Genomic DNA, 24,994 nt, shown 5'->3' with positions numbered 1-24,994 from the left:
TGTTAAGGTTAGCAAGATAGCTAAGGTTGGCATGCTAGCTAGCTAAACTGACAGCTGTCAGTTCCCTATTTGTAGGTGTTTCTCCGGTCCACGTGGAAGTCACCAGGACGTTATTTCCCAGCCCCAATTCATATTTTATATAGAAGTATCCCGCGTCATTCTTCGTAGGTGGAACCTAAACAAGTATTTCTGCTCTAGGGCAGGAATTGCGTTGAAATGGGGGCGGCATTGCCCTCTGGTAGGGGCCTTTAAAAAAAATAAGTCACATGGTACCACGGAGTGTTAGGTGGATTCCTTCTAGGCCTGGCATAATAGCCATATAACTGTGTAACCAATGGTTATGAATGAAGACCGTCATGAGAGATTGTTTGTGGAGACTCTCTGCCCTCGACTTACAATTAAAACCAGTAAATGAATAATTGTCAGTGCTCACTGATAAAGTGGATACCTATTCATGCCAATGCGACAGAGGTGCGACTCCATGACCGGGAAAAAACGTGGTCTAAGTTTGAAGGGATAAACAAACTCCTAAAAGAGGAAATGGATTCACTCTAAAATCATTCCTGTAAATTCAATGTGCGGGTCACAGGACTTGAAACTACTGTGGCGCTGTAGTTAGCCTTGCAAATTGTTAGCCTTGCATCAGGATCTGGGGGTCTGACCTATGCAGGGAAGAGGACCATCTACCCAAACCTGACTGCCGAACTGCTAAAAAAGAAGACCTAGATCGAGGTAAGATCCCAGCTACTCAAGCTAAGTCTGAAATGCAGCTTCATCCAATCAGCAAAACAGGTATAATATCCATACACAATCACACAGCCTAGCCCATGGCTATGACGCTGCCCTCAGCATAAGACAATGATGACAGCCCTCATGGGTACAAGGAACAATATCACTATTATTGCTGAGCATTAGGGCTGTCCCCGACTAAAAAAATAAATAATATTGTTCGACTGAAAGTCCTCTGCTCTTTCGACCAATTGATTGGTCAAAGATATTCAACATGTATTTTGGCATATAGACACACCCGATGTGTTTTAATAAAATGAACTATATGCATTGAGCTTGCCTGATGCTTTAAGCTTACGGTATGATTAAATAAGATAAATGCCTCAGGCGCCAGAGATTTAGATATTGAAAAGGAAAAAATGTAATCTCACCCAACTATTCTCCTTCTGCTGGCTTTCACAGATTCTGCAATTACTCTCAAAGTTGCTGGTAAAAGACTACGAGGAGTCGGCAACCAATTTATCCCGATCTGCGTGCCAGTTTTGTATTTGTATCTATAATGGATCCCCATTAGCTGCTGCCAAAGCTCTTCCTGGGATTCAGCCAAATTAAGGCAGTTTCTACAGTTTTAAAACATTACAATACATTCAGATTTCACAACACTGTGTCATCAGGCCCCTACTCCACCACTACCACATATCTACATTACTAAATCTCTGTGTGTGTGGGCATCAAATCAAACTTTATTTGCCACATGTGCCAAATACAACAAGTGTAGACTTTACCATGAAATGCTTACCTACAAGCCCTTTTAACCAACAGTGCAGTTCAAGAAGAAGAAAATAAGTAGGCTAAAATAAAAAGTAATAATAAAAAGTCTAATGGCTTGGGGGTAGAAGCTGTTGAGGAGCCTTTTAGTCCTAGACTTGGCGCTCCAGTACCGCTTGCCGTGTGGTAGCAGAGAAAACAGTTTAACTTGGGATGACTGGAGTCTGACAATGTGTGTGTCTGTGCCAATGTTTGTGTTGCTTCACAGGTCCCGCTGTTCCATAAGGTGTTTTTTTTTCATCTGTTTTTTAAATCTAATTTTACTGCTTGCATCAGTTACATGATGTGGAATAGAGTTCCATGTAGTCATGGCTCTATGTAGTACTGTGTGCCTCCCATAGTCTGTTCTGGGCTTGGGGACTGTGAAGAGACCTCTTATGGAATGTCTTGTGGGGTAAGCATGGGTGTCTGAGCTGTGTGCCAGTAGTTTAGTCAGACAGCCCGGTGCATTCAACATGTCAGTACATCTCATAAATAAAAGTAGTGATGAAGTCAATCTCTCCTCCACTTTCCGCCAGGAGAGATTGACATGCATTTTTATTAATATTAGCTCTCTGTGTACATGCAAGGGCCAGCCATGCTGCCCTGTTCTGAGCCAATTGTAATTTTGTTGTGGCATCTGACCACATGACTGAACAGTACTCAAGGTGTGACAAAACTAGGGCCCGTAGGCCTTGTTGATAGTGTTGTTTAAGAAGGCAGAGCATCACTTTTTATTATAGATGGACTTCTCTCCATCTTAGCTACTACCGCATCAATGTTTTGACCATGACAGTTTACAATCTAGTGTTACTCCAATAGATGTAGTCATCTCAACTTGCTCAATTTCCAAATGATTTATTACAAGATTTAGTTGAGGTTTTGGGTTTAGTGGGTGTTTTGTTCCAAATACAATGCTTTTAGTTTTAGAAATATTTAGGGCTAACTTATTCCTTGCCACCCACTCTTAAACTAACTGCAGCTCTTTGTTGAGTGTTGCAGTCATTTCAGTCACTGTAGTAGCTGACGTGTATAGTGTTGAGTCATCCGCATACATAGAAACTCTGGCTTTACTCAGTCAGTGGCATGTCATTAGTAAAAAAATGTAAAAGCAAGGGGCCTAAACGGCTATCCTGTGGAATTCCTTATTCTAACTGGATTTTATTTGCTAGGCTTCTATTAAAGAACACTGTGTTCTGTTAGACAAGTAACTATGCACATTATAGCAGGTGGTGTAGAGCCATAACAAATACTTTTTTTCCAGCAGCAGACTATGATCAATAATGTCAAAAGCTGCACTGAAGTCTAACGACAGCTCCCACAATCATTTTATCATCAATTTCTATCAGCCAATCATCAGTCATTTGTGTAAGTGCTGTGCTTGTTGAGTGTCCTTTCCTATAAGCATGCTGAAATTCTGTTGTCAATTTGTTTACTGTAAAATAGCATTGTATCTGGTCAAACACAATTTTTCCAGAAGTTTACTAAGGGTTGGTAACGGGTTGATTGGTCGGCTATTTGAGCCAGTAAAGGGCACTTTACTATTCTTGGTTAGCAGAATTACTTTAGCTTCCCTCCAGGCCTGAGGGCACACGCTCCTCAGTAGGGTTAAATAGGAGTGCCAATATCGCCTGCTATTATCCTCAGTCGTTTTCCGTCTAGATTGTCAGACCCTGGTGACTTGTCATTGTTGATAGACAATACTTTTTTCACCTCTTCCACACTGACTTTACGGAATTTAAAAGTACAATTCTTGTCTTTTATAATTTGGTCCAATATACTTGGATATGTAGTGTCAGTGTTTGTTGCTGGCTTGCTTGCCAATGAAAAAGTCATTAAAATAATTTGCAATATCAGTGCGCTTTGATGAATGAGCCATCTGATTTCAATAGATGAAGCTCCGTTATGGTTTTCATATGCACGAGTTATGGTTTTCATATGCATATTTTCATGCAAGTTTGATTTAGTTTTATAATAATGTCTTCATATCTCAATCATTCATCTGGTTAATCAAAATTCTATCCAAATCTAAATGAAAAATTATACAAACCTAAAAAGTAACTTCTAATGCCAACTATGTAAAAATAGCCTACATAAAGCCAACCAATAAAAACATTGCAGCCTGCAGTTAGAAAATATCCTGATAAAACTAAATATTCTAGAAATCACATTGGCTACACATGGCCTGTCTGCAACGAACTTTAAACATTGTATCAACTATTAACTTGGGTCAGGCCAAAGCTTGTTCTAGCGAACTTGCAACATTGTATAAAATATTCTGGGCCCTCAGCCTTTCCCCTGCCAGTGAGCTCGGGACAGACACAGCTGTAGGCTATTTATGCAAGGGAGACGAAGCAGTGCTTGACTTGGGCAGGAGCTTACTGGAGTACCAGCACCTCACATTTTCTACTGCTTGAGCTCCCGTTCCTCTTATAGAATAAAAGTATTGTGGAGCTCCTGCCCCTAAATATAAACAGTACCGGAACCTATTTCAGTCCAAGTCAAGCACTGATAAGAAGTAATCAGGTGGGCCTATTTTATGACGTTTCCACTGGATCAGAGCATTACATTTTTCCCTTTCACACTGCGTGGTTATCGAAAGAGAGCCGGAAAGATTTTTCAAATACGTTGAGGAACTATTGTAATTCACAATGGATGTAAAAACAGACTTAGTTTTGTTGCTGTTTGAGGTGAAAACATTACTTTGAAAAACTCCACGTGTCATTGGTGGTAGTGCGTTAAACCAATCAGAAATACGATCAGTTCCCAAAATGGTCACAAATATACAGTATACCTTACAGTATACCTACATTTGCGCGCAGGCCAGTTAGCCTATAGGCCTACTTCTATGCATGCGTGTCCTTACTCAACATTGACAGGAGTGCTCCAAACAAAGGACAACAACTAAATTGACACAACTCGTAAATTAAATGAAATAAAGCACTTGTTTCTCACGTGTAGAATAGGTTGTGCACTCTGCAAACAATATGTCCACTCAGATGATGAGAATGGGAAGACTGGAATAATAACATTGAATGCATTAAGAAAAATTAACTTAACCAAAGTAACAAACATTGTAGATTAGGAATTAACGGTAAATGTACTACTGGTGATATATGTAATGGGGAATTGATATACACTAACAATCAAACGCAAACAATTAACACAATGAATGTGCACAAATTTGCGGGAGAGTGTATTTTGGAGGGAGAAGTGTATTGTGTACCTGGGTGCATGGTCAATCTGACATCTGCATGGACATTACCATAAAGGCCTGATTGGTGGAGTGCTGCAGAGATGGTTGTCCTTCTGGAAGGTTCTCCCATCTCCACAGAGGAGCTCTGTCAGAGTGACCATCGGGTTCTTGTTCACCTCCCTGACCATGGCCCTTCTCCCCCGATAGCTCAGTTTGGGCTGGACGACCAGCTCTAGGAAGAGTCTTGTTGGTTACAAAATTCTTTAATTTAAGAATGATGGAGGCCACTGTGTTCTTGGGGACCTTCAATACTGAATAAATATTTTGGTACCCTTCCCCAGATCTGTGCCTCAACACAATCCTTTCTCGAAGCTCTATGGACAATACCTTCGACCTCATGGCTTGGTTTTTGCTCTGACATGCACTGTCAACTGTGGGACCTTATATAGACAGGTTTGTGCCTTTCCAAATCATGTCCAATCAATTGAATTTACCACGGGTGGACTCCAATCAAGTTGTAGAAACATCTCAAGGATGATCAATGGAAACAGGATGCACCTGAGCTCAATTTGGAATCTCATAGCAAAGGGTCTGAATACTTATGAAAATAAGGTATTTCTGTATTAGAGATTAGTAGGTCAGCAGCTGCTAGTAAAGACGAGGTCAAGTGTATTGCCTGCCTTGTGAGTGGGAGGGGACTGGGAAGGGGGGGTTCAAAATAGGCACGGAGGGGAAAGAGAGTTGGAAAGAAATGAATCGAAGGCAGACATCGGGAGGTTGAAGTTGCCAAGTAGGAAGAGTGGTGCGCCATCGTCAGGAAATGAGTTTATCAAGGTGTCAAGCTCATTGAGGAACTCTCCAAGGGCACCTGGTGGGCGATGGACAATAATGTTAAGCTTGAGTGGACAAGCATGGAATTCAAATGAAGAGATGTAAAGGTGAGAGAGGGAGAGAGAAATCACCACTTAGGAGAACTGAGTAGACCTGTGCCACCACCACGTCGACCAGATGCTCTCGGACTATGAGAGAGAACATAGTCAGATGAAGAAAGAGCAGCTGGAATAGCAGTGTTCTCTGGGGTGATCCATGTCTCTGTCAGGGCCAAACAGTCAAGGGACTGAAGGGCAGCATAGGCTGAGAGAAACTTGGCATTCTTGACTGCACATCAGCAGTTCCAAACACTGCCAGAGACACAGAATTCCACATGGGTTGTGCTCGCACGACACACTAAATTAGAAGGGTTGCCGCCAAGGGATGGGGAGCATCTGTAAAGCCTACAGGGAGAGGTGCGAACAGGTATAGAAATACACACAGTTGACAAAGCTACAAAAGAACAAAATTATAATCTGTAAGTTACTCAAGTGAGAGAGTGGTGTGGAGCCTGCCTCCCTTTCCTTCCTGAGATGGAGCCTGGGAAGCTGGTTATATACACTCAGAAAACAATTAAACTGCTCCCCCTCCATTACAGCCACTGATTACCAAAAACAAGTCACATATTAAACTGCCCCTTGATCCTGGTTGATGTGACAACTATCTGCAAATTATGAGCAGTCAGCAGGCTACTGTAGGCTACTGGGAAGACAGGCAGCACTTAAAGGCCCTAGCTAGCAAAAAGACAGTACTAGACCACAACAGATAAAGGCAAACCAAGTATACTTATCACTCCTGCAGATATCAGGAGTCCTCAAGCTATAGAATGAAGCACTATTTATAGGGCTATTTATACTGACAATGCGTATATCACCCCTATAAACTTTATTTTTAAATTATGTGACAATTTTAGGTTGACAATAATTACATTACACAATTTGTGATATTATATCACATCTTAACTTTAGTTTCCTGCGTAAGTAAAATCAGGATTATGCCTCTACTGCCATTTCATTCCTATTAGACTACAGTGCCTTGCGAAAGTATTCGGCCCCCTTGAACTTTGCGACCTTTTGCCACATTTCAGGCTTCAAACATAAAGATATAAACTGTATTTATTTGTGAAGAATCAACAAGTGGGACACAATCATGAAGTGGAACGACATTTATTGGATATTTCAAACTTTTTTAACAAATCAAAAACTGAAAAATTGGGCGTGCAAAATTATTCAGCCCCCTTAAGTTAATACTTTGTAGCGCCACCTTTTGCTGCGATTACAGCTGTAAGTCGCTTGGGGTATGTCTCTATCAGTTTTGCACATCGAGAGACTGACATTTCTTCCCATTCCTCCTTGCAAAACAGCTCGAGCTCAGTGAGGTTGGATGGAGAGCATTTGTGAACAGCAGTTTTCAGTTCTTTCCACAGATTCTCGATTGGATTCAGGTCTGGACTTTGACTTGGCCATTCTAACACCTGGATATGTTTATTTTTGAACCATTCCATTGTAGATTTTGCTTTATGTTTTGGATCATTGTCTTGTTGGAAGACAAATCTCCGTCCCAGTCTCAGGTCTTTTGCAGACTCCATCAGGTTTTCTTCCAGAATGGTCCTGTATTTGGCTCCATCCATCTTCCCATCAATTGTAACCATCTTCCCTGTCCCTGCTGAAGAAAAGCAGGCCCAAACCATGATGCTGCCACCACCATGTTTGACAGTGGGGATGGTGTGTTCAGGGTGATGAGCTGTTGCTTTTACGCCAAACATAACGTTTTGCATTGTTGCCAAAAAGTTCAATTTTGGTTTCATCTGACCAGAGCACCTTCTTCCACATGTTTGGTGTGTCTCCCAGGTGGCTTGTGGCAAACTTTAAACAACACTTTTTATGGATATCTTTAAGAAATGGCTTTCTTCTTGCCACTCTTCCATAAAGGCCAGATATGTGCAATATACGACTGATTGTTGTCCTATGGACAGAGTCTCCCACCTCAGCTGTAGATCTCTGCAGTTCATCCAGAGTGATCATGTGCCTCTTGGCTGCATCTCTGATCAGTCTTCTCCTTGTATGAGCTGAAAGTTTAGAGGGACGGTCAGGTCTTGGTAGATTTGCAGTGGTCTGATACTCCCATTTCAATATTATCGCTTGCACAGTGCTCCTTGGGATGTTTAAAGCTTGGGAAATCTTTTTGTATCCAAATCCGGCTTTAAACTTCTTCACAACAGTATCTCGGACCTGCCTGGTGTGTTCCTTGTTCTTCATGATGCTCTCTGCGCTTTTAACGGACCTCTGAGACTATCACAGTGCAGGTGCATTTATACGTAGACTTGATTACACACAGGTGGATTGTATTTATCATCATTAGTCATTTAGGTCAACATTGGATCATTCAGAGATCCTCACTGAACTTCTGGAGAGAGTTTGCTGCACTGAAAGTAAAGGGGCTGAATAATTTTGCACGCCCAATTTTTCAGTTTTTGATTTGTTAAAGTTTGAAATATCCAATAAATGTCATTCCACTTCATGATTGTGTCCCACTTGTTGTTGATTCTTCACAAAAAAATACAGTTTTATATCTTTATGTTTGAAGCCTGAAATGTGGCAAAAGGTCGCAAAGTTCAAGGGGGCCGAATACTTTCGCAAGGCACTGTAGTTTGAATTTCTCCCTGACCAATATGACTGCCATTTTTACCCCATTCTGTAACTTTTTGAGGGTTTTTGACCGCCCCTTTAGTAAATTAATATGATCTCTATATTATATGGTTTAAATATTCCCCATGTAATGTCAATGGACAGCTAACATAGCTACCATAAAATGTTGAAGTGTCATAAATGCAGAAACTGCATTGACCCAACTCTCCAAATACATGGCTCTGGGAACACTCACAATGGCCGCCACTCCACCCATTATGTAATCACTGACTTGAATGGGATGCCCGTTCTATTCCTTCTATTTAAATTCCAGCACATGTGGTCAGGAGCGGGGAAAAGGAGAATGTGCAGAAGTTTTATATTTTTTTTGCTATCAAAATTCCATGACGTTCACAGCCGTAAATACCCTCTTCTTATGCTAACAACTTCTCCTTTTCTGATCCACTACTTTCCTCATCTTTCACTTCCCTCTCTTTCTGTAGCTTTTGTAGAATATGCAGACGTATGAAAAATCTAAAGAAAGTGCCGCATTAGACTCAAGTCGGTGCCCGTATTTATCCTAGATCAGTGTTTCAGACCCTGATCTCTACATTGAGCCACGGTATGGGTTTATTTCACTGAAAATTCTCTACACGATCATTCACGCAGAACAATGTATTTCACTAGATATTCACATACTCTTTTGGTCCAACAGTCATTGGTGTGGACAACACCCTTGGAAAAAACGTATCACACTCCGGATTGCGTAGAGCAAACTTCTTGAAATGGCTTTTCTAGAATGGTTTAAGTCAACAAGTGTTACCTAATGGTCTGTGCCATGCTAGTAAATACCCATAGACTTCCAGTCCTTGCACTAATGCTAGTTAGCATTGGCTTGCGAAACTACCTCTAACTTCCTTCAGACTCAACACGGAGACATAAACAAAATGGTATCCACGAGTTCATCTGACTTTAGGGAAGTAGATAAAGGGCCTCATGGCCAAAATCCCGACGCTTCCCAACAACTCTTCACACGTCAGGTGAACTGGCTGTTCTACCGTTGTTGCCTATTTTCAAATTAAATGACAGATTGGATGAATGGTATCCTATTAATTTGTTGCATAGGCTCCTTTGGGAGTAGCCTATGAAACCATCAGTCAGAAAATGTGAGGAGTTTTATTCTGCACTGATTATGGAAATGAAATAGGAAATTGATTCCTATTTCTAATTATTTTAGATTTCAAAGATAAAATAGATTTTCACTCTTCTCACTAATGGCAAATGACTGCAACTTGTTATTATACACTTAAATCAAAATGTAAACGCAACATGTAAAGTGTTGGTTTCATGAGCTGAAATTAACAATCCTAGAAATTTTCCGTACATACAAAACGTTTATTTCTCTCAAATGTTGTGCACAAATGTGTTAACATCCCTGCATTTCTCCTTTGCCAAGATAATCCATCCACCTGACAGGTGTGGCATATCAAGAAGCTGAAAGCATGTATGGCGTCGTGTGGACGAGCGGTTTGCAGATGTCAACGCTGTGAACAAAGTGCCCCATGGTGGCGGTGGGGTTGTGGAATGGGCAGGCATAAACTATGGCAAACGAACACCAATTGCATTTTATCGATGGCAATTTGAATGCACAGATACCATGACGAGATCCACAAGCCCATTGTCGTGCCAGTCATCCACCACCATCACCTCATGTTTCAGCATGATAATGCACAGCCTCATGTAGCAAGGATCTGTACACAATTCCTGGAAGCTGAAAATGTCCCAGTTCTTCCATGGCCTGCATACTCACTAGATGTGTCACCCATTGATCATGTTTGGGATGCTCTGGATCGACGTGTACAACAGTGTGTTCCAGTTCCCGCCAATATCCAGAAACTTTGCACAGCCTTTGAAGAGGAGTGGGACAACATTCCACATGCCACAATTAACAGCCTGATCAACTCAATATGAAGTAGATGTCATGCTGCATATACTGATTGGTTTTCTGATCCACACCCCTACTTTTCTTTAAGTATCTGACCAACCGAGGCAAATCTGTATTCCTAGTCATGTGAAATCCAAATTAATTTATTCAATTGACTGATTTCCTTAGTTGAACTGTAACTCAGTAAATTCTTTGAAATTTTTGCATGTTACATCAATCCCCGCATTTGCACAAAATATGATTTGCCTGCTTGCAATGCAATACTTTAACCACATGGAATTGTGCATAGGCTTATGCGTGGTCTACAGTTTGCATTGAGGTAAGAACATTCTCACCCCAAGGTCAGTTTTTATAAATACCAACCTTTTGTGTGAAAACTGGTGCATGCATGTTTTGGGGTATATTTTGTACATATGTAATATTTATAAATGGGGCCCCAGGTGTTTGATGTAGCCGACTCTATGATGTCTCTGGTACCATCTTGACCTTCCCTGGTAAAGGCCTCCCTCTAATGTGCATGGGAAACTCAAATCAAATTTATTTATATAGCCCTTTGAACATCAGCTGATATCTCAAAGTAGTTGTCGAGGGTGCAGCATGTCAGCACCTCAGGAGTAAATGTCAGTTGGCTTTTCATAGCCGATCATTAATAGTATCTCTACCGCTCCTGCTGTCTCTAGGGAGTTGAAAACAGCAGGTCTGGGACAGGTAGCATGTCCGGTGAACAGGTCAGGGTTCCATATCCGCAGGCAGAACAGTTGAAACTGGAGCAGCAGCACGGCCAGATGGACTGGGGACAGCAAGGAGTCATCAGGCCAGGTAGTCCTGAGGCATGGTCCTAGGGCTCAGGTCCTCCGAGAGAGAGAATTAGAGAGCATACTTAAATTCACACAGGACACCGGATAAGACAGGAGAACTACTCCAGATCTAACAGACTGACCCTAACCCCCCGACACAAACTACTGCAGCATAAATACTGGAGGCTGAGACGGGAGGGGTCAGGAAACACTGTGTGTATAGCATTTCTTTAGTCGTCAATCCCCTAGTCCTCCACCAGGCTCCAGAGGAAAAGTATAGTCACCACGCCACCACCAACCTCATGGCATTATCACAAAGACAGCCCAACAGAGTCATGCTGATGGAGACACCAGGATAATTTTAATTCCCCATGTTTCTCCCTGGCTGAGCCAAAGACTCATTGAAAACTACAGATACCCTTTGGCCAGTGTCTTTTGAAAAGTCAACTGTGATTTTGTAATAGTCACAGACATTAAGAGAAACTAGTTGGTGTTTAACACTAAACCTGTTGAACTGTTTTTAACTGATGAGTCCTGATGAGAGAATGAGCTCCGGTTTCCTGTCTGCCTGGGTTTCTCTAACCTGGTTCTTCCCAACCGAGGAATGTTAAATAAAAGGGGCTGTCTGATTCACATTAGCAGTGCGTTTTCCACCAAAGCCCTGCCAGCTAACTTTAGAATGGAGCCTTGTGGGGCTCACTCAGCTTACTGTGCATGAGGTGATCCCTTTTTCCCCTCTTTAGCCTTTTTCTCGCTCTCTTTCTCTTGCTTTCTCTTTGCTTTCTACCTATTTGCTTCTCACTCTCCATTTACCTTTCTTTCTCCCCCTTTTCTCCCCACATTCTGCCCCATGTTTTATATTATTTTTAAATGGGTCAGCAGATGTTAGAAAAGGGAGCGATTATGGGAGGGGGAGAGGGATGTGGGAGAGATTGCCAAGACCAACAGTTTGGTTTTTCGTGTGGGCGGAGAGAGATGGACCCCTAAGAGAAGGGAGCGTTCAGTTCCAGACTTTGCACCCCACAGACTCTCATTTACATCTGAAAGATCCTGAAAAATACCATTCAACGAGGGGGAACATTTTGCTCGTGTCTGTAAACAAATGTTTCCCCTTGAAGTCTTACTAATCATAGAATGCTACTTTTGGGCAACACTTACAGATCTCCAAGGCTGGCATTAAGTTACAGGGAAGGCTCATCTTTCAGCTAATTAGCAGTTAGCAGGAGTTATGTTTGTATTCAGTTTGCAGTTTGAAAATATGGACCAATTAGCCATAATTATCAGTACAAACTCATCCCCTGTTCTTCAAGGTTAGCAAGCTTTGTTTTGGAGGCCATGAGTTGATCTTTGTTACCTATTCCTTGAACTCTCCCATGTAAGTCCAGGCAATGTTCATGGTATTGTGTAAAGCACTGAAACGTGGAGAGGGACTAACAGGAGAGATGCGTCCATCCAATCTGTCTGAGTGACAAAAAAATACAAGATGCAGCCGACCACCCAGGACTTTAGGTTTTTGTCCCAGATTTCTAAGCACTCTCCGAACATGATGCTATGCTCGCACAAACAATGATTTCATACAAATAACAGGCACAGCAACACCATTTCAGTAATCCGTGTTGCACAACAACGTCAAAGAAGTGTACAGCACATAGACCGTGTCTACACTTGACACTTGCATGTGACTTCTGCTATCACAATATGAAGGTCACATTGAAAAGACAGATCTATAAAAGCCTTATCATGGTTGGATTGTGTTCAGATCTGGCTAACCACTTCAGAAAGGGGTTGTGTGCACATTTATCCTCTGTCTGGGCGCAATCAGGCTTTCGAAAGCGCATCCAGTGGGCAACGTCATCAGCACTTCGCCCACAAGTCAGAAAACGTGTGTTTTTAGGAGCGAGAGGCAACTTTTTTCATCAAACGTTGGAGGAAATGCGTTCCTGGCATCTGAGGAATGTCTGATGGCTTCATAAATGCTAGCCAACAAACTTATTTAGCTTTGCTAGCTAGCTTGCTGGCTAGCTACAGAGGTTAGCTGGCTAGTTAGCTACAGGAGTTGACTACTGCCATCAAGTTGTGTGATTATCAGATTTAGCCTGTTCCACTGTTTGCAGATTGCATACTGCATTTGAATATAGTGCGGGAAAAGGGAATCCGAACACAATGTGGACAAGGTAGACACATTTAAATGTAGGTGTAGACGCAGGACGTTCTCGGAATTCAATGATCAGAATACAATAACTGCATGAACTTTCAAGTCTAGACATGGCCATAGTTACAGCTTTAGCATCACAAACATCTTAGGAAAACATTTTACTGCATCCTACTTTAATGTAACATATACAGTTGAAGTGGGAAGTATACATACACTTAGGTTGGAATCATTAAAACTCATTTTTCAACCACTCCACAAATGTCTTGTTAAGAAACTATAGTTTTGGCAAGTCGGTTAGGACATCTACTTTGTGCATGACACAAGTAATTTCTCCAGTTGTTTACAGACAGATTATTTCACTTAGAATTCTCTGTATTACAATTCCAGTGTGTCAGAAGTTTACATACACTAAGTTGACTGTGCCTTTAAACAGCTTGGAAAATTGCAGAAAATGATGTCATGGCTTTAGAAGCTTCTGCTAGGCTAATTGACATTTGAGTCAATTGGAGATGTACCTGTGGATGTATTTCGAGGCCTACCTTCAAACTCAGTGCCTCTTTGCTTGACATCATTGGAAAATCAAAATAAATTGGCCAAGACCTCAGAAACAATTGTAGACCTCCACAAGTCTGGTTCATCCTTGGCAGCAATTTCCAAACGCCTGAAGGTACTGCGTTCATCTGTACAAACAGTAGTCATCAAGTATAAACACCATGGTGCTGTCATACCGCTCAGGAAGGAGATGCTTTCTGTCTCCTAGAGATGAATGTACTTTGGTGCGAAAAGTGCAAATCAATCCCAGAACAAAAGCAAAGGACCTTGTGAAGATGCTGGAGGAAACAGGTACAAAAGTATCTATATCCACAGTAAAACAAGTCATATATCGACATAACCTGAAAGGCCACTCAGCAAGGAAGAAGCCACTGCTCCAAAACCGCCATAAAAAAAGCCAGACTACGGTTTGCAACTGCACATGGGGACAAATGCCCTCTGGTGAAACAAAAATAGAAATGTTTGGCCATAATGACCATTGTTATGTTTGGAGGAAAAAGGGGGATACTTGCAAGCCGAAGAACACCATCCCACCCGTGAAGCATGTGGGTGGCAGCATCATGATGTGGGGGTGCTTTTTTGCAGGAGGGACTGGTGCACTTCACAAAATAGATGGCATCATGAAGAGGGAAAATTATTTGGATATATTGAAGCAACATCTCAAGACATCAGTGAGGAAGTTAAAGCTTGGTCGCGAAGGGGTCTTCCAAATGGACAATGACCCCAAGCATACTTCCAAAGTTGTGGCAAAATGGCTTAAGGACAACAACGTCAAGGTATTGGAGTGGCCATCACAAAGCAATTACCTCAATCATATGGAACATTTGTGGGCAGAACTGACAAAGCGTGTGTGAGCTAGGAAGCCTGCAAACCTGAGTCAGTTACACCAGCTCTGTCAGGAGGAATGGGCCAAAATTCACCCAACCTCTTATGGGAAGCTTGTGGAAGGCTACCTGGAATGTTTGACCCAAGTTAAACAATTTAAAGGCAATGCTACCAAATACTAATTGAGTGTATGTAAGCTTCTGACCCACTGGGAATATGATGAAATAAATAAAAGCTGAAATGAATCGTTCTCTCTTTCACATTCTTAGGATCACCACTTTATTCTAACTGACTTAAGACATGGAATTTTTACTAGGATTAAAAGTCTGGAATTGTGAAACTGAGTTTAAATGTATTTGGCTAAGGTGTATGTAAACTTCTGACTTCAACTGTATGTTTATATTTTCTAATAGGCGTTAGTGTCGTAAATTAAAATCGTAAGCCCTCTGTTCAGCAACAATTTCACATTGAAATGTCTTTAACCTAATATAACTCCAAATGGATGTGGACAGGGGAGGACTGGGGAGATTTGAAACGTGATGTTTTGGGCGACAGACAGACTGGAGGATTGGCTGGTCCTGGGGAACAGTCAGTCTGGTGGCGTGGTTGGCCTGGAGTTCCAAATATAATCTGCTGAGTCATTCACTGAGTCCCACTTGTGGGCAAAGCCCTGTTCTGGTCTAGTCCACTGTGGCTGTGCAGCCCTGGGCAGGAGTCTTCGCTGAGGCCCTAAGCACTCTAGTAAGAAGACGATTAGCCTTTTAAACAGATTTCTATTAAATAAAGCAATACAGATTAAGTGTCTCGGAGAGCATAGCTTCCTCGAACAGGCCTTTCTGAACTACAGCTTCCTCATCCTGGTCCTGGGGCATTATTGTGTTGCACTGTTTTTGTTCCTGCCCATTAACAACACACCTGATTAAGTTAATCAAGGGCTTGGTGAGATGATCAATTGAATCTGAGGTGTTGCCTTCATTCTGGGCCAGAACAAATAGTGCATCCATGTGGGTCCCCAGGACCAAGAAACTCTGACCTACAGTCTAAACTTCACATTTCCCATTTTGTTTAACCCCTCTGCTTCCCTGTCTCGGCATACAGTACGTTGTCATGCCACCAATTTCACACTGACCAGAGCTGAAGGCTGGTATTATTTTTTCCCCCTCGTGTGTGTGTGTGTGTGTGTGTGTGTGTGTGTGTGTGTGTGTAAAGTAGTAATTTGGCCAATCTCAACCAGGGTAATGATGTGTTTGCACTTCACCCTGCTGTGCCCTGACAAAGCAGACTCTTAGACAACGGTTCACTGTTTATTCCCCAAGAGTTGTACACGTTTCTCTGTGGTTGAACCTTTGTCTAAAACTGCTGCACAGGGCACATCTGTTTATAGAATCAGGATGATGTGATGGAGTTTGAATGAAGAGTGGTGGTAGAACACTACAACAGGGGAAGATTGGAAAGGAGAGGAGGGATAGAAGAGGTTCATTGAAAAGGTGCAGTACAGGCCTTTGTTAATGTTGGTCTAAATCAGGGATCATCAACTGCATTCAGCCACAGGCTTCTTGAGTGGATGGTCAGGGGGCTGAGATATAATTATAAATCATTTGTAGACTGAAAATTGATCGCAAGAAGCCCAAACAGAACACATTTGACTAAAGCATAATCATTTCAAACCTTGCTGACATTTTTATATGATCTCTCTATTGTGGGTGGGAATATTTTCAAACAGATTTCCAAAATTGAAATAACGGAACTGATTTGCTGGTGTTCTTACGGGCTTTTATGTCCAACATAAAAAAAAAAATTAAATACAAATATATTATTTTTCTCAAACTTTGGAGTCCAAATTTGCGGTCCAAATTTAAATTGGACCGCCAGTTGGGGATCCCTGGTCTAAATCATGTTTTGTCCCTGCCTGTGTTTCAGGTCCACACAGCCGTGTGTCGCGGTGCCCACCCAACGAGTACCAGTGTGGAGGGATAGAGCTGTGTATCCACATGAGCAAACTATGCAACGGAGTTCCGGACTGTACCGATGGCTGGGACGAGGGGCCGCACTGCAGAGGTACTGAACACCCCCACCCTCACTTCCTCCCTCCCTGCCTCTCCCTCCAGCTCCCCCTATTCAAGTAGCCTGTACAGATAGTACAGTGCATTGTGTTTGTCGCCTAACCCTCCCCCATACATTCTCCGTCCAGGCAGGGAATCTTGCAGCATAACAATGAAGGGGAGGTGGCCTGGTCATGGCAGATTGATTCTAGCATGGCCATGCACTAAGGCTTATCGTTCTACCCCCCACATTAATGTACACAGAACATGCATGCTGCCCACATCAGACATTACTCCGTCTATAAAATTGGATTATGATTATGATTACGGATTACTGCAGATTTACATGTAAGAAACATGTGTAGGATTATAATAAACTGATTTTTCCACCAAGCATTGTTGAATTCCCTTGGGGTTTTGCAAGTCTGGCTACCTACAGTATTTCTCCCATTTCTGGCCCTGGTGAACTAATATTGACCTGAATGTGCTTAATGTATAGGACAGAGTGGACAGACAAGTTGTACAGTAAAATATTAAAGCTAAATTATTAAGCAAATTGTTTGCCAAGGTCTTTTTCCTCGTCTAATGTAAGGCTATAGAAAGCTGTCCCCATCGTTCTCTTTTCCCTTTCCCCCTCTCTCTCATCTCGGTACCACTCCTCTTTCATCCCCCTCTTTTAATTAACCCCCCCCACCCCTTTCTCTCTCTTTCTGCCCATCCGTATTATCACACTGTTATGTTGTTTCTCATGGGAGATGTTGTTGTCATGACTATACTGCCCATACCTTAGCTACAGCTCTGTAAGCAGGTTTCAGTGTTAGGTGTGAGTGTATAAATCGGATCAGACTTCTAAACGTGTTTGTCTGTCACACTGTGACTCTGGCTTTTCCTAAACAAAAACTGGGAGCACACTCAAATCATGATTATCCAGCCTGGATGACCTATTTTCCAAAATAACTGTGCAAACGAAAGTTCTTAACTGAACACGTGCTGATTCTGATTTGGTTGACTAAATGGAGAGAAAGAAAAACAGGATCGTGTGAAAAGCCAGTGGATCTTTATTGGACAGGTGAGCTAGAGGACAGGATGGCTGGATAGATTGGTGTTAGCTGAAGCACTAAAGGTTGTCTAATACCCATGGCTGGTACAATCCATGAATGGGTCATGGTTGGCCAACGGCATAAATTGGAAAGGGGGGTAAAAAATAGTACCTTAGTACTAAGGGCTGGGAATTACCAGGGACCTCACGATACAATATTATCATGGTACTTAGCTGCCGATACGATATGTATTGGGATTCTCACCATTCTCTATGTAATGTGATTCCATACTGCGATTTAATGTTCCAAACATATTGCTCACCATGTCTGCTGCAGATGGACAAGAGAGGGCATGAGAAAATGCATTTTGATCAGTCATGGATAGAAAAGTGCTAAAAACATGTTGGCTCACTATTAAAAAAGAACAAGCTATAGGATGAAAAATAATCTACCTAGCAAAAACAAACGTTATTTTTAGTTTTTACAAATCGACATATGGAGTCTAAGTATCAATATAATATCGTCCGAAATAATATTGTGATATGTAACTACCAATTCCCCCCCCCACTCCCCCGTTCACTACCTAATACTAGACTAGAATATCTGAGTATCTGTTGTACTGTGTGCACAGGAAAATGTCCACACCCGCATTCACTTCAATACATACTGTAGTCACACTAACACATACTCCCTCTCTTTCTCACACACACACACACACACACACACACACACACACACGTGTTAGTGTAACACTAGGATTTTAAGTGTGGTCAACACCACAACCACTTCTTTGGATCCCATGAGACACCTGTCACCTCAATTCCCATCCTTCCATCCCTTCATCCTTCCACCTCTTCAGAAGGATTAAATATTTATGGCAGGAACACGGAGAGAGGCGGGACATCAAATTTTCATGCCGCTTCACGCTGGCAGGGCTTTGAGTGGTGTGGGTGTGCGCATCTCCATAGGCCGGCTTTAATCTTCCCAGGTAGTCAAATGGCAGGTTAGCGGGGTTAACCATCCTTCATACGTTTCTCATGGTTATCAGAGTGCTTACATCAATACCCCCCCCCCAATGATGACTCCAATGATTCTCACAATTGTGTGAAGTTGGCTTTTGGGTGGTGGACCTTTTCTTGATACACACAGGAAACTGTTGAGCGTGGAAAAACACAGCAGCGTTGCAGTTCTTGACACAACCGATGCACCTAATACCATAACCCCTGTTCAAAGGCACCGAAATCTTTTGTCTTGCCCATTCACCCTCTGAATGACACACATACGCAATCATGTCTCAAGGCTTGAAAATCCTTCTTTAACCTGTCTCCTCCCCATCATCTACACTGATTTTTTTATGTGTATTTAACAAGTGACATCAATAATGGATCATAGCTTTCACCTGGATTCACCTGGTCAGTCTATGTCATGGATAGAGCAGGTGTCCTTTAATGTTTTATACATTCGTTGTACCTTGACCTGCAATGGGGCTAATATCCCATTGGTGTGTCTGTGTCGCGGTACCCCCATTGTAACACAGTGACATTGAGGTGGTGGTGTGATTTATGGGGCATCTTGTAAGTTACACCTGCTAGTGCTTCTACAGAGCTTTCAGAAGTTTGATAAAGCAATGTAGCTATGGATTGCCACCAGCAATGGGCAAATGTGCTGACTTGTGTTTCATATTTTGTGCAACTCAACGATAATGTTCTGAACTGTGGAAAACAAACAAGGAAGCCAGCTACTTTAGGTGCCCCACCTTTAAGAACAAACTCTTAATTTGAAACTTCAGTTCCCTCTACCTCTCTATTTACCCCTCTTCTCTCCCCTCTTCTCTCCCTTTCCCTCTACCTCTCTATTTCCCTCTCTCCCATCTTCTCTCCCTTTCCCTCTACCTCTATCTACACTGCTCAAAAAAAAGGGAACACTAAAATAACACATCTGAATGAATGAAATATTCTTATTTAAATACTTTTCTTTACATAGTTGAATGTGCTGACAACAAAATCATACAAATTATCAATGGAAATCAAATTTATCAACCCATGGAGGTCTGGATTTGGAGTCACACTCAAAATTAAAGTGGAAAACCACACTACAGGCTGATCCAACTTTGATGTAATGTCCTTAAAACAAGTCAAAATGAGGCTCAGTAGTGTGTGTGGCCTCCACGTGCCCGTATGACCTCCCTACAACGCCTGGGCATGCTCCTGATGAGGTGGTGGATGGTCTCCTGAGGGATCTCCTCCCAGATCTGGACTAAAGCATCTGCCAACTCCTGGACAGTCTGGTGCAACGTGGCGTTGGTGGATGGAGCGAGACATGATGTGCTCAATTAGATTCAGGTCTGGGGAACGGGCGGGCCAGTCCATAGCATCAATGCCTTCCTCTTGCAGGAACTGCTGACACACTCCAGCCACATGAGGTCTAGCATTGTCTTGCATTAGGAGGAACCAAGGGCCAACTGCACCAGCATATGGTCTCACAAGGGCTCTGAGGATCTCATCTCGGTACCTAATGGCAGTCCGGCTACCTCTGGCGAGCACATGGAGGGCTGTGCGGCCCCCCAAAGAAATGCCACCCCACACCATGACTGACCCACCGCCAAACCGGTCATGCTGGAGGATGTTGCAGGCAGCAGAACGTTCTCCACGGCGTCTCCAGACTCTGTCACGTCTGTCACGTGCTCAGTGTGAAGCTGCTTTCAGCTGTGAAGAGCACATGGCGCCAGTGGCGAATTTGCCAATCTTGGTGATCCCTGGCAAATGCCAAACGTCCTGCATGGTGTTGGGCTGTAAGCACAACCCCCACCTGTGGACGTCGGACCCTCATACCAGCCTCATGGAGTCTGTTTCTGGCCGTTTGAGCAGACTCACCTCTCATTCTCTCCCTCTTTCCCCTCCTTTCTCTCTCCTCTCCCCTCTCTGGTGTATAGTGACAGTGTGAATGGGCTGATGTTGCCCTTAAACGGTGTGAGTGATATTATCCAGGTCTAATGTGACCGCTGCTGCTTTGTCTCTGCTGCTCTGACTCAGAACACTGGCCCGGCATACACAGGTTTTCTCACAGGATGTAGTGGTGACAACTCATGAGTGAGATGACAGAGTTGTGTCATTGTGTGAGCATGTGACGGCAATATTAAGGCGTGTATGGATGAATGATTCAATGTGTGTGTGTGTGGTTGAGTGTGTGTTTGAGGTCCGCCTTGGCACAGGCCTGTCCTGCCTATGAGGGATTGATTAGTGCCGGGCTGCAGTGTTTGCCTGTGGATTTCTCTCCCTGGCCAGGCACACAAAAACCCCATTGTGTGTGTGATGGGGTGTGTGGATGCCCGTAGCTAGGGCCAGCTCTCTGTATATCCCTTTACCAACCACTAAACACCCACACACAACACACACACCTCACACAACCTACTCTCCCACTCACTAAAACCACCCACTCTTTAACATGCACACACACTCCTACATGCACTGACTTCTCCTCTCTTGGGTGTGAGTACAGTTCACTGGGTTTTGGGAGCATTGATTGCCCATAGGAAGCTGAGAGGTGCACTTTTTCCAAGGCCCAGTGGCCCATTTTTTTTTATCCCCAGGCTTTCCTGCTTCCCTATGCCCAGAGGCAAGCCCCCAGCTCTGGGTCTGGTGTGATAGACAATGTCCTATATGGCTAGAGCCTGGGCTACTGATTCCAACATATAAAATTACTGTTTTGCAGTTTTTAGAGTGATGTATTGTCCATGATGGACAGACATATCTAAGGTAAAGATGATCAACCTAAACTCTGCAAAAAAGAAACGTCCTCTCACTGTCAACTGCGTTTATTTTCAGCGAACTTAATATGTGTAAATATTTGTATGAACATAAGATTCAACAACTGAAACAAACTGAACAAGTTCCACAGAAATGGAATAATATGTCCCTGAACAAAGGGGGGGGTCAAAATCAAAAGTAACAGTCAGTCTCTGGTGTGGCCACCAGCTGCATTAAGTACTGCAGCGCATCATCTCCTCATGGACTTCACCAGATTTGCAATTTCTTGCTGTTCAAGCTCAGTCAGATGATGCTGTGACACACCGCCCCAGACCATGACGGACCCTCCACCTCTATCGATCCTGCTCCAGATTACAGACCTCAGTGTAACGCTCATTCCTTCGACGATAAACGCCAATCCGACCATCACCCCCGGTGAGACAAAACTGCGACTCGTCAGTGAAGAGCACTTTTTGCCAGTCCTGTCTGGTCCAGTGACAGTGGGTTTGTGCCCATAGGTGACATTGTTGCCGGTAATGTCTGGTGAGGACCTGCCTTACAACAGGCCTACAAGCCCTCAGTCCAGCCCCTCTCAGCCTATTGCGGACAGTCTGAGCACTGATGGAGGGATTGTGCGTTCCTGGTGTAACTCAGGCAGTTGTTACCTACCTGTACCGCAGGTATGATTTTCGGATGTACCAATCCTGTGCAGGTGTTACATGTGGTCTGCCACTGCGAGGACAATCAGCTGTCTGTCCTGTTTCTCTGTAGTGCTGTCTTAGGCGTCTCACAGTACAGACATTGTAATTTATTGCCCTGGCCACATCTGCAGTCCTCATGCCTCCTTGCAGCATGCCTAAGGCATGTGTACACAGATGTGCAGGGATGCTGGGCATCTTTCAGAGTCAGTAGAAAGGCCTCTTTAGTGTCCTAAATTTTAATTGCCTACCGTCTGTAAGCTGTTAGTGTCTTAACGACCGTTCCACTGGTGCATGTTCATTAATTGTTTGTGGTTCATTGAACAAGCATGGGAAGCAGATTTTAAACCCTTTACAAGGAAGATCTGTGAAGTTATTTGGATTTTTACGAATTATCTTTGGAAGACGGGGTCCTGAAAAAGGGATGTTTCTTTTTTTGCTGAGTTTACATGGCAACAAGCCTGAGTTAGGGAAAGGGACGAGGGATGTCAGTGCTGTATGTAAGTTGACTATGTAAAAAATGGGGAATTTCCAAATAAAAAAACAAGAAGTGATGCATTCAGTCTTACCTCCAACAATAAGTCAGGAGAGACTGGCATGCATAGTATTAATAGTCAGTTGCACAACTGAATGCATTCAACCGAAATGTATCTTCCATTTTTAACCGACGCAGAGAGGTTGCGGGGCTGCCTCAATTGACATCATCAGAGCAGTAGTTGTTGGCGGCTATCTGCCTTGCTCAAGTGCTGAGCGAATTTTCCAACTTGCCAGCTCGGGTTTCGACAAACAACTTTTTGGTTATTGTCCCAATGCTCTAACTGCTAGGCTACCTGCTGTCCCCAGCTAGTCAGTCTTCCAGGGTTGTGAAAACCAAGTAGGCTATTTGGCAGTGTAACGATGTGCACTGAGAGTCGGGAAGCAAGTTCAGGGAGTAAGTTCAGGGAGTGAGTGTTTTAATAAATAAATGCAAAACAAGAAACATGAACAACGCACAGACTAAACACTGGAACAGAAACAATAACACCTGGGGAAGGAACCAAGAGGAGTTATTTATACCAGGCTGGTCGTTATGGGGAAAACCTTTTCACCATCGTTACGCGCACCTGCGCATCATCAGACTCGCCTGGACTCCATCACCTCCCTGATTACCTTCCATATATTCAGGGAGGTGATGGAGTTCAGGTGAGTCTGACGCGCAGGTGCGAGTAACGATGGTGAAAGGTCTGCGCCATAACGACCAGCCTGGTCACCTAGAGGCTGGAGAGGGAGCACACGTGACAGGCAGCAGACACACTGAGCAATGAAAGTAACCTACTATAACTGATTTATAAATCCATAATAATACATATATTATCACCTAATGTTGTGTTAGATCTTTTTATCAACTTAAGTTCTTGTGAACATTACACGTTTTGAACTTCTATTTGCTATTTATGGCCTGTAGGCCTCATTGACCGGAGCTCATACTTCTCGTTTTTGAGTAAAAAATTATTGTATGGATTATTTTGACTAACAAAATACTCAGATTAAACATATTGTGCTATTTATCACAGACTACTTTGTGTCAAAGTTTAACAAGGACTCTCTCCTCCTCACCAGTGTCATGATCAAAGATATGATCAACATCCTCACATACAGTATATCGTTTGGTCATTGTGCTGCCCCAGAATGAATTGTGAGCAATGCCTCAAAAAAGCTTTATATGCCAGAGCTGTGAGAAAAGTTGTATGTATTATTGAAACAATGTTGCGATTGTAAGTGAGAATGCCAACAGGTGTGGTTCCCGTGGGGGAAAGATTCTATTGGGGGAAGGTTCCCGTGGGAGTTTCCATGGAAGCCAAGAAGGGGAGTGAGGTTGGGGTGGGGTGTGTGTCCTTCTGATGAATGGGCATGTGCCTGAACTCAATTTTATTCACAACTTGTAGTCTCACCCATTCATTTCTAATGTCTGTTCATTTTTGACCGGGAACACCACAGGTGTATAAAAGTTAAATAAACCACCCAGAATTGTATGAAAATCATCCAAATGTATTTTGTGTGTTCAGATGCCCTGTGTGGACAAAGTCATGGATCCTTATGACAATCAGATTAAATGAACTACATTTTTCAGAGCGAGAACTTGTAAATTGGTCCAATTCGACCGGAACACAGCAGGAGGCTTAAAGTAATATCCTTTTAATTACAGAATATTTATGAATTCCCCTTTTCTCTGTCATGCCAATACCCTCTTCCTGTGTCCTGCTCCCTTCTCCACCGCTCCTCCACTCTCATCTACTCTCTACCCTCCTCCAGCCCATCCATTGTTTCTACAGACATTGCCTCTCAATTGCTCCTCAAAGTGACTCTAACGTATCCTTTCCTATCTCTTCTCCCTCTCTCCCGGTCTCTCTACAGAATTCGCTGCCAACTGCACTCTGTCGAGTTGCCAGGACAACTGTTCGGTGACTCCGTCGGGCACTGCGTGTTACTGTAAGAGTGGATATGAAATAGGGCTGGACGGCAAAACATGTAAAGGTGAGTTCCACCAACCAGAAAACCTTTAGCCTTCTAGACACTGTGACAACCTACAGCCTGCTATTGGCTTTATAAACAGTAGGCCTGGCCTATACCAGGTTTAACCTAATTGTAGTGTGCAATTGTAGTGGGCAATTATTCCTGGTCAAAGGACCATGAAAAAGAGAGAGTGCACAAAAATCCTCCAACTATAGCTAACCAGTGATTGTCCCATGTGTAACATCTACTGTGTGTTGTGGCCAGATTTTGACGAGTGCAGTGTGTACGGGACCTGCAGCCAGTCCTGTACCAACACAGAGGGCTCGTACACCTGCAGCTGTGTGGAGGGCTACCTGCCTCAGCCCGACAACCGCTCCTGCAAGGCCAAAAATGGTAGGTATTAACCACCTGTCACCGCTACCACCACTCATCTCTTCTTTTTCTCCCTCTTTCAACGGTCCCCTCAATGCTT

The 24,994-nt window shown here is 43.1% G+C and overlaps 1 protein-coding gene across 6 annotated transcripts in view; it reads left to right on the top strand.

Annotated features, from left to right (window-relative positions):
* LOC112262803 (low-density lipoprotein receptor-related protein 1-like) overlaps positions 1-24,994 on the top strand; it is a 184,027-nt gene that overhangs the window by 60,152 nt on the left and 98,881 nt on the right. For all 6 annotated transcript variants that reach the window (XM_042297574.1, XM_042297572.1, XM_042297561.1 and 3 more), the window contains exons 3-5: positions 16,424-16,561; positions 24,424-24,543; positions 24,787-24,915. In XM_042297574.1, coding sequence (XP_042153508.1) covers positions 16,424-16,561; positions 24,424-24,543; positions 24,787-24,915 — 387 coding nt within the window. The remainder of the gene's footprint in view (positions 1-16,423; positions 16,562-24,423; positions 24,544-24,786; positions 24,916-24,994) is intronic.

This window comes from Oncorhynchus tshawytscha, linkage group LG02, assembly GCF_018296145.1.
Source record: "Oncorhynchus tshawytscha isolate Ot180627B linkage group LG02, Otsh_v2.0, whole genome shotgun sequence".
NCBI classification, from domain to species: Eukaryota; Metazoa; Chordata; class Actinopteri; order Salmoniformes; family Salmonidae; genus Oncorhynchus; species Oncorhynchus tshawytscha.
The sequence above is the reverse complement of the archived record's forward strand: the minus strand, read 5'-3'. Positions and strand labels throughout refer to the sequence as shown.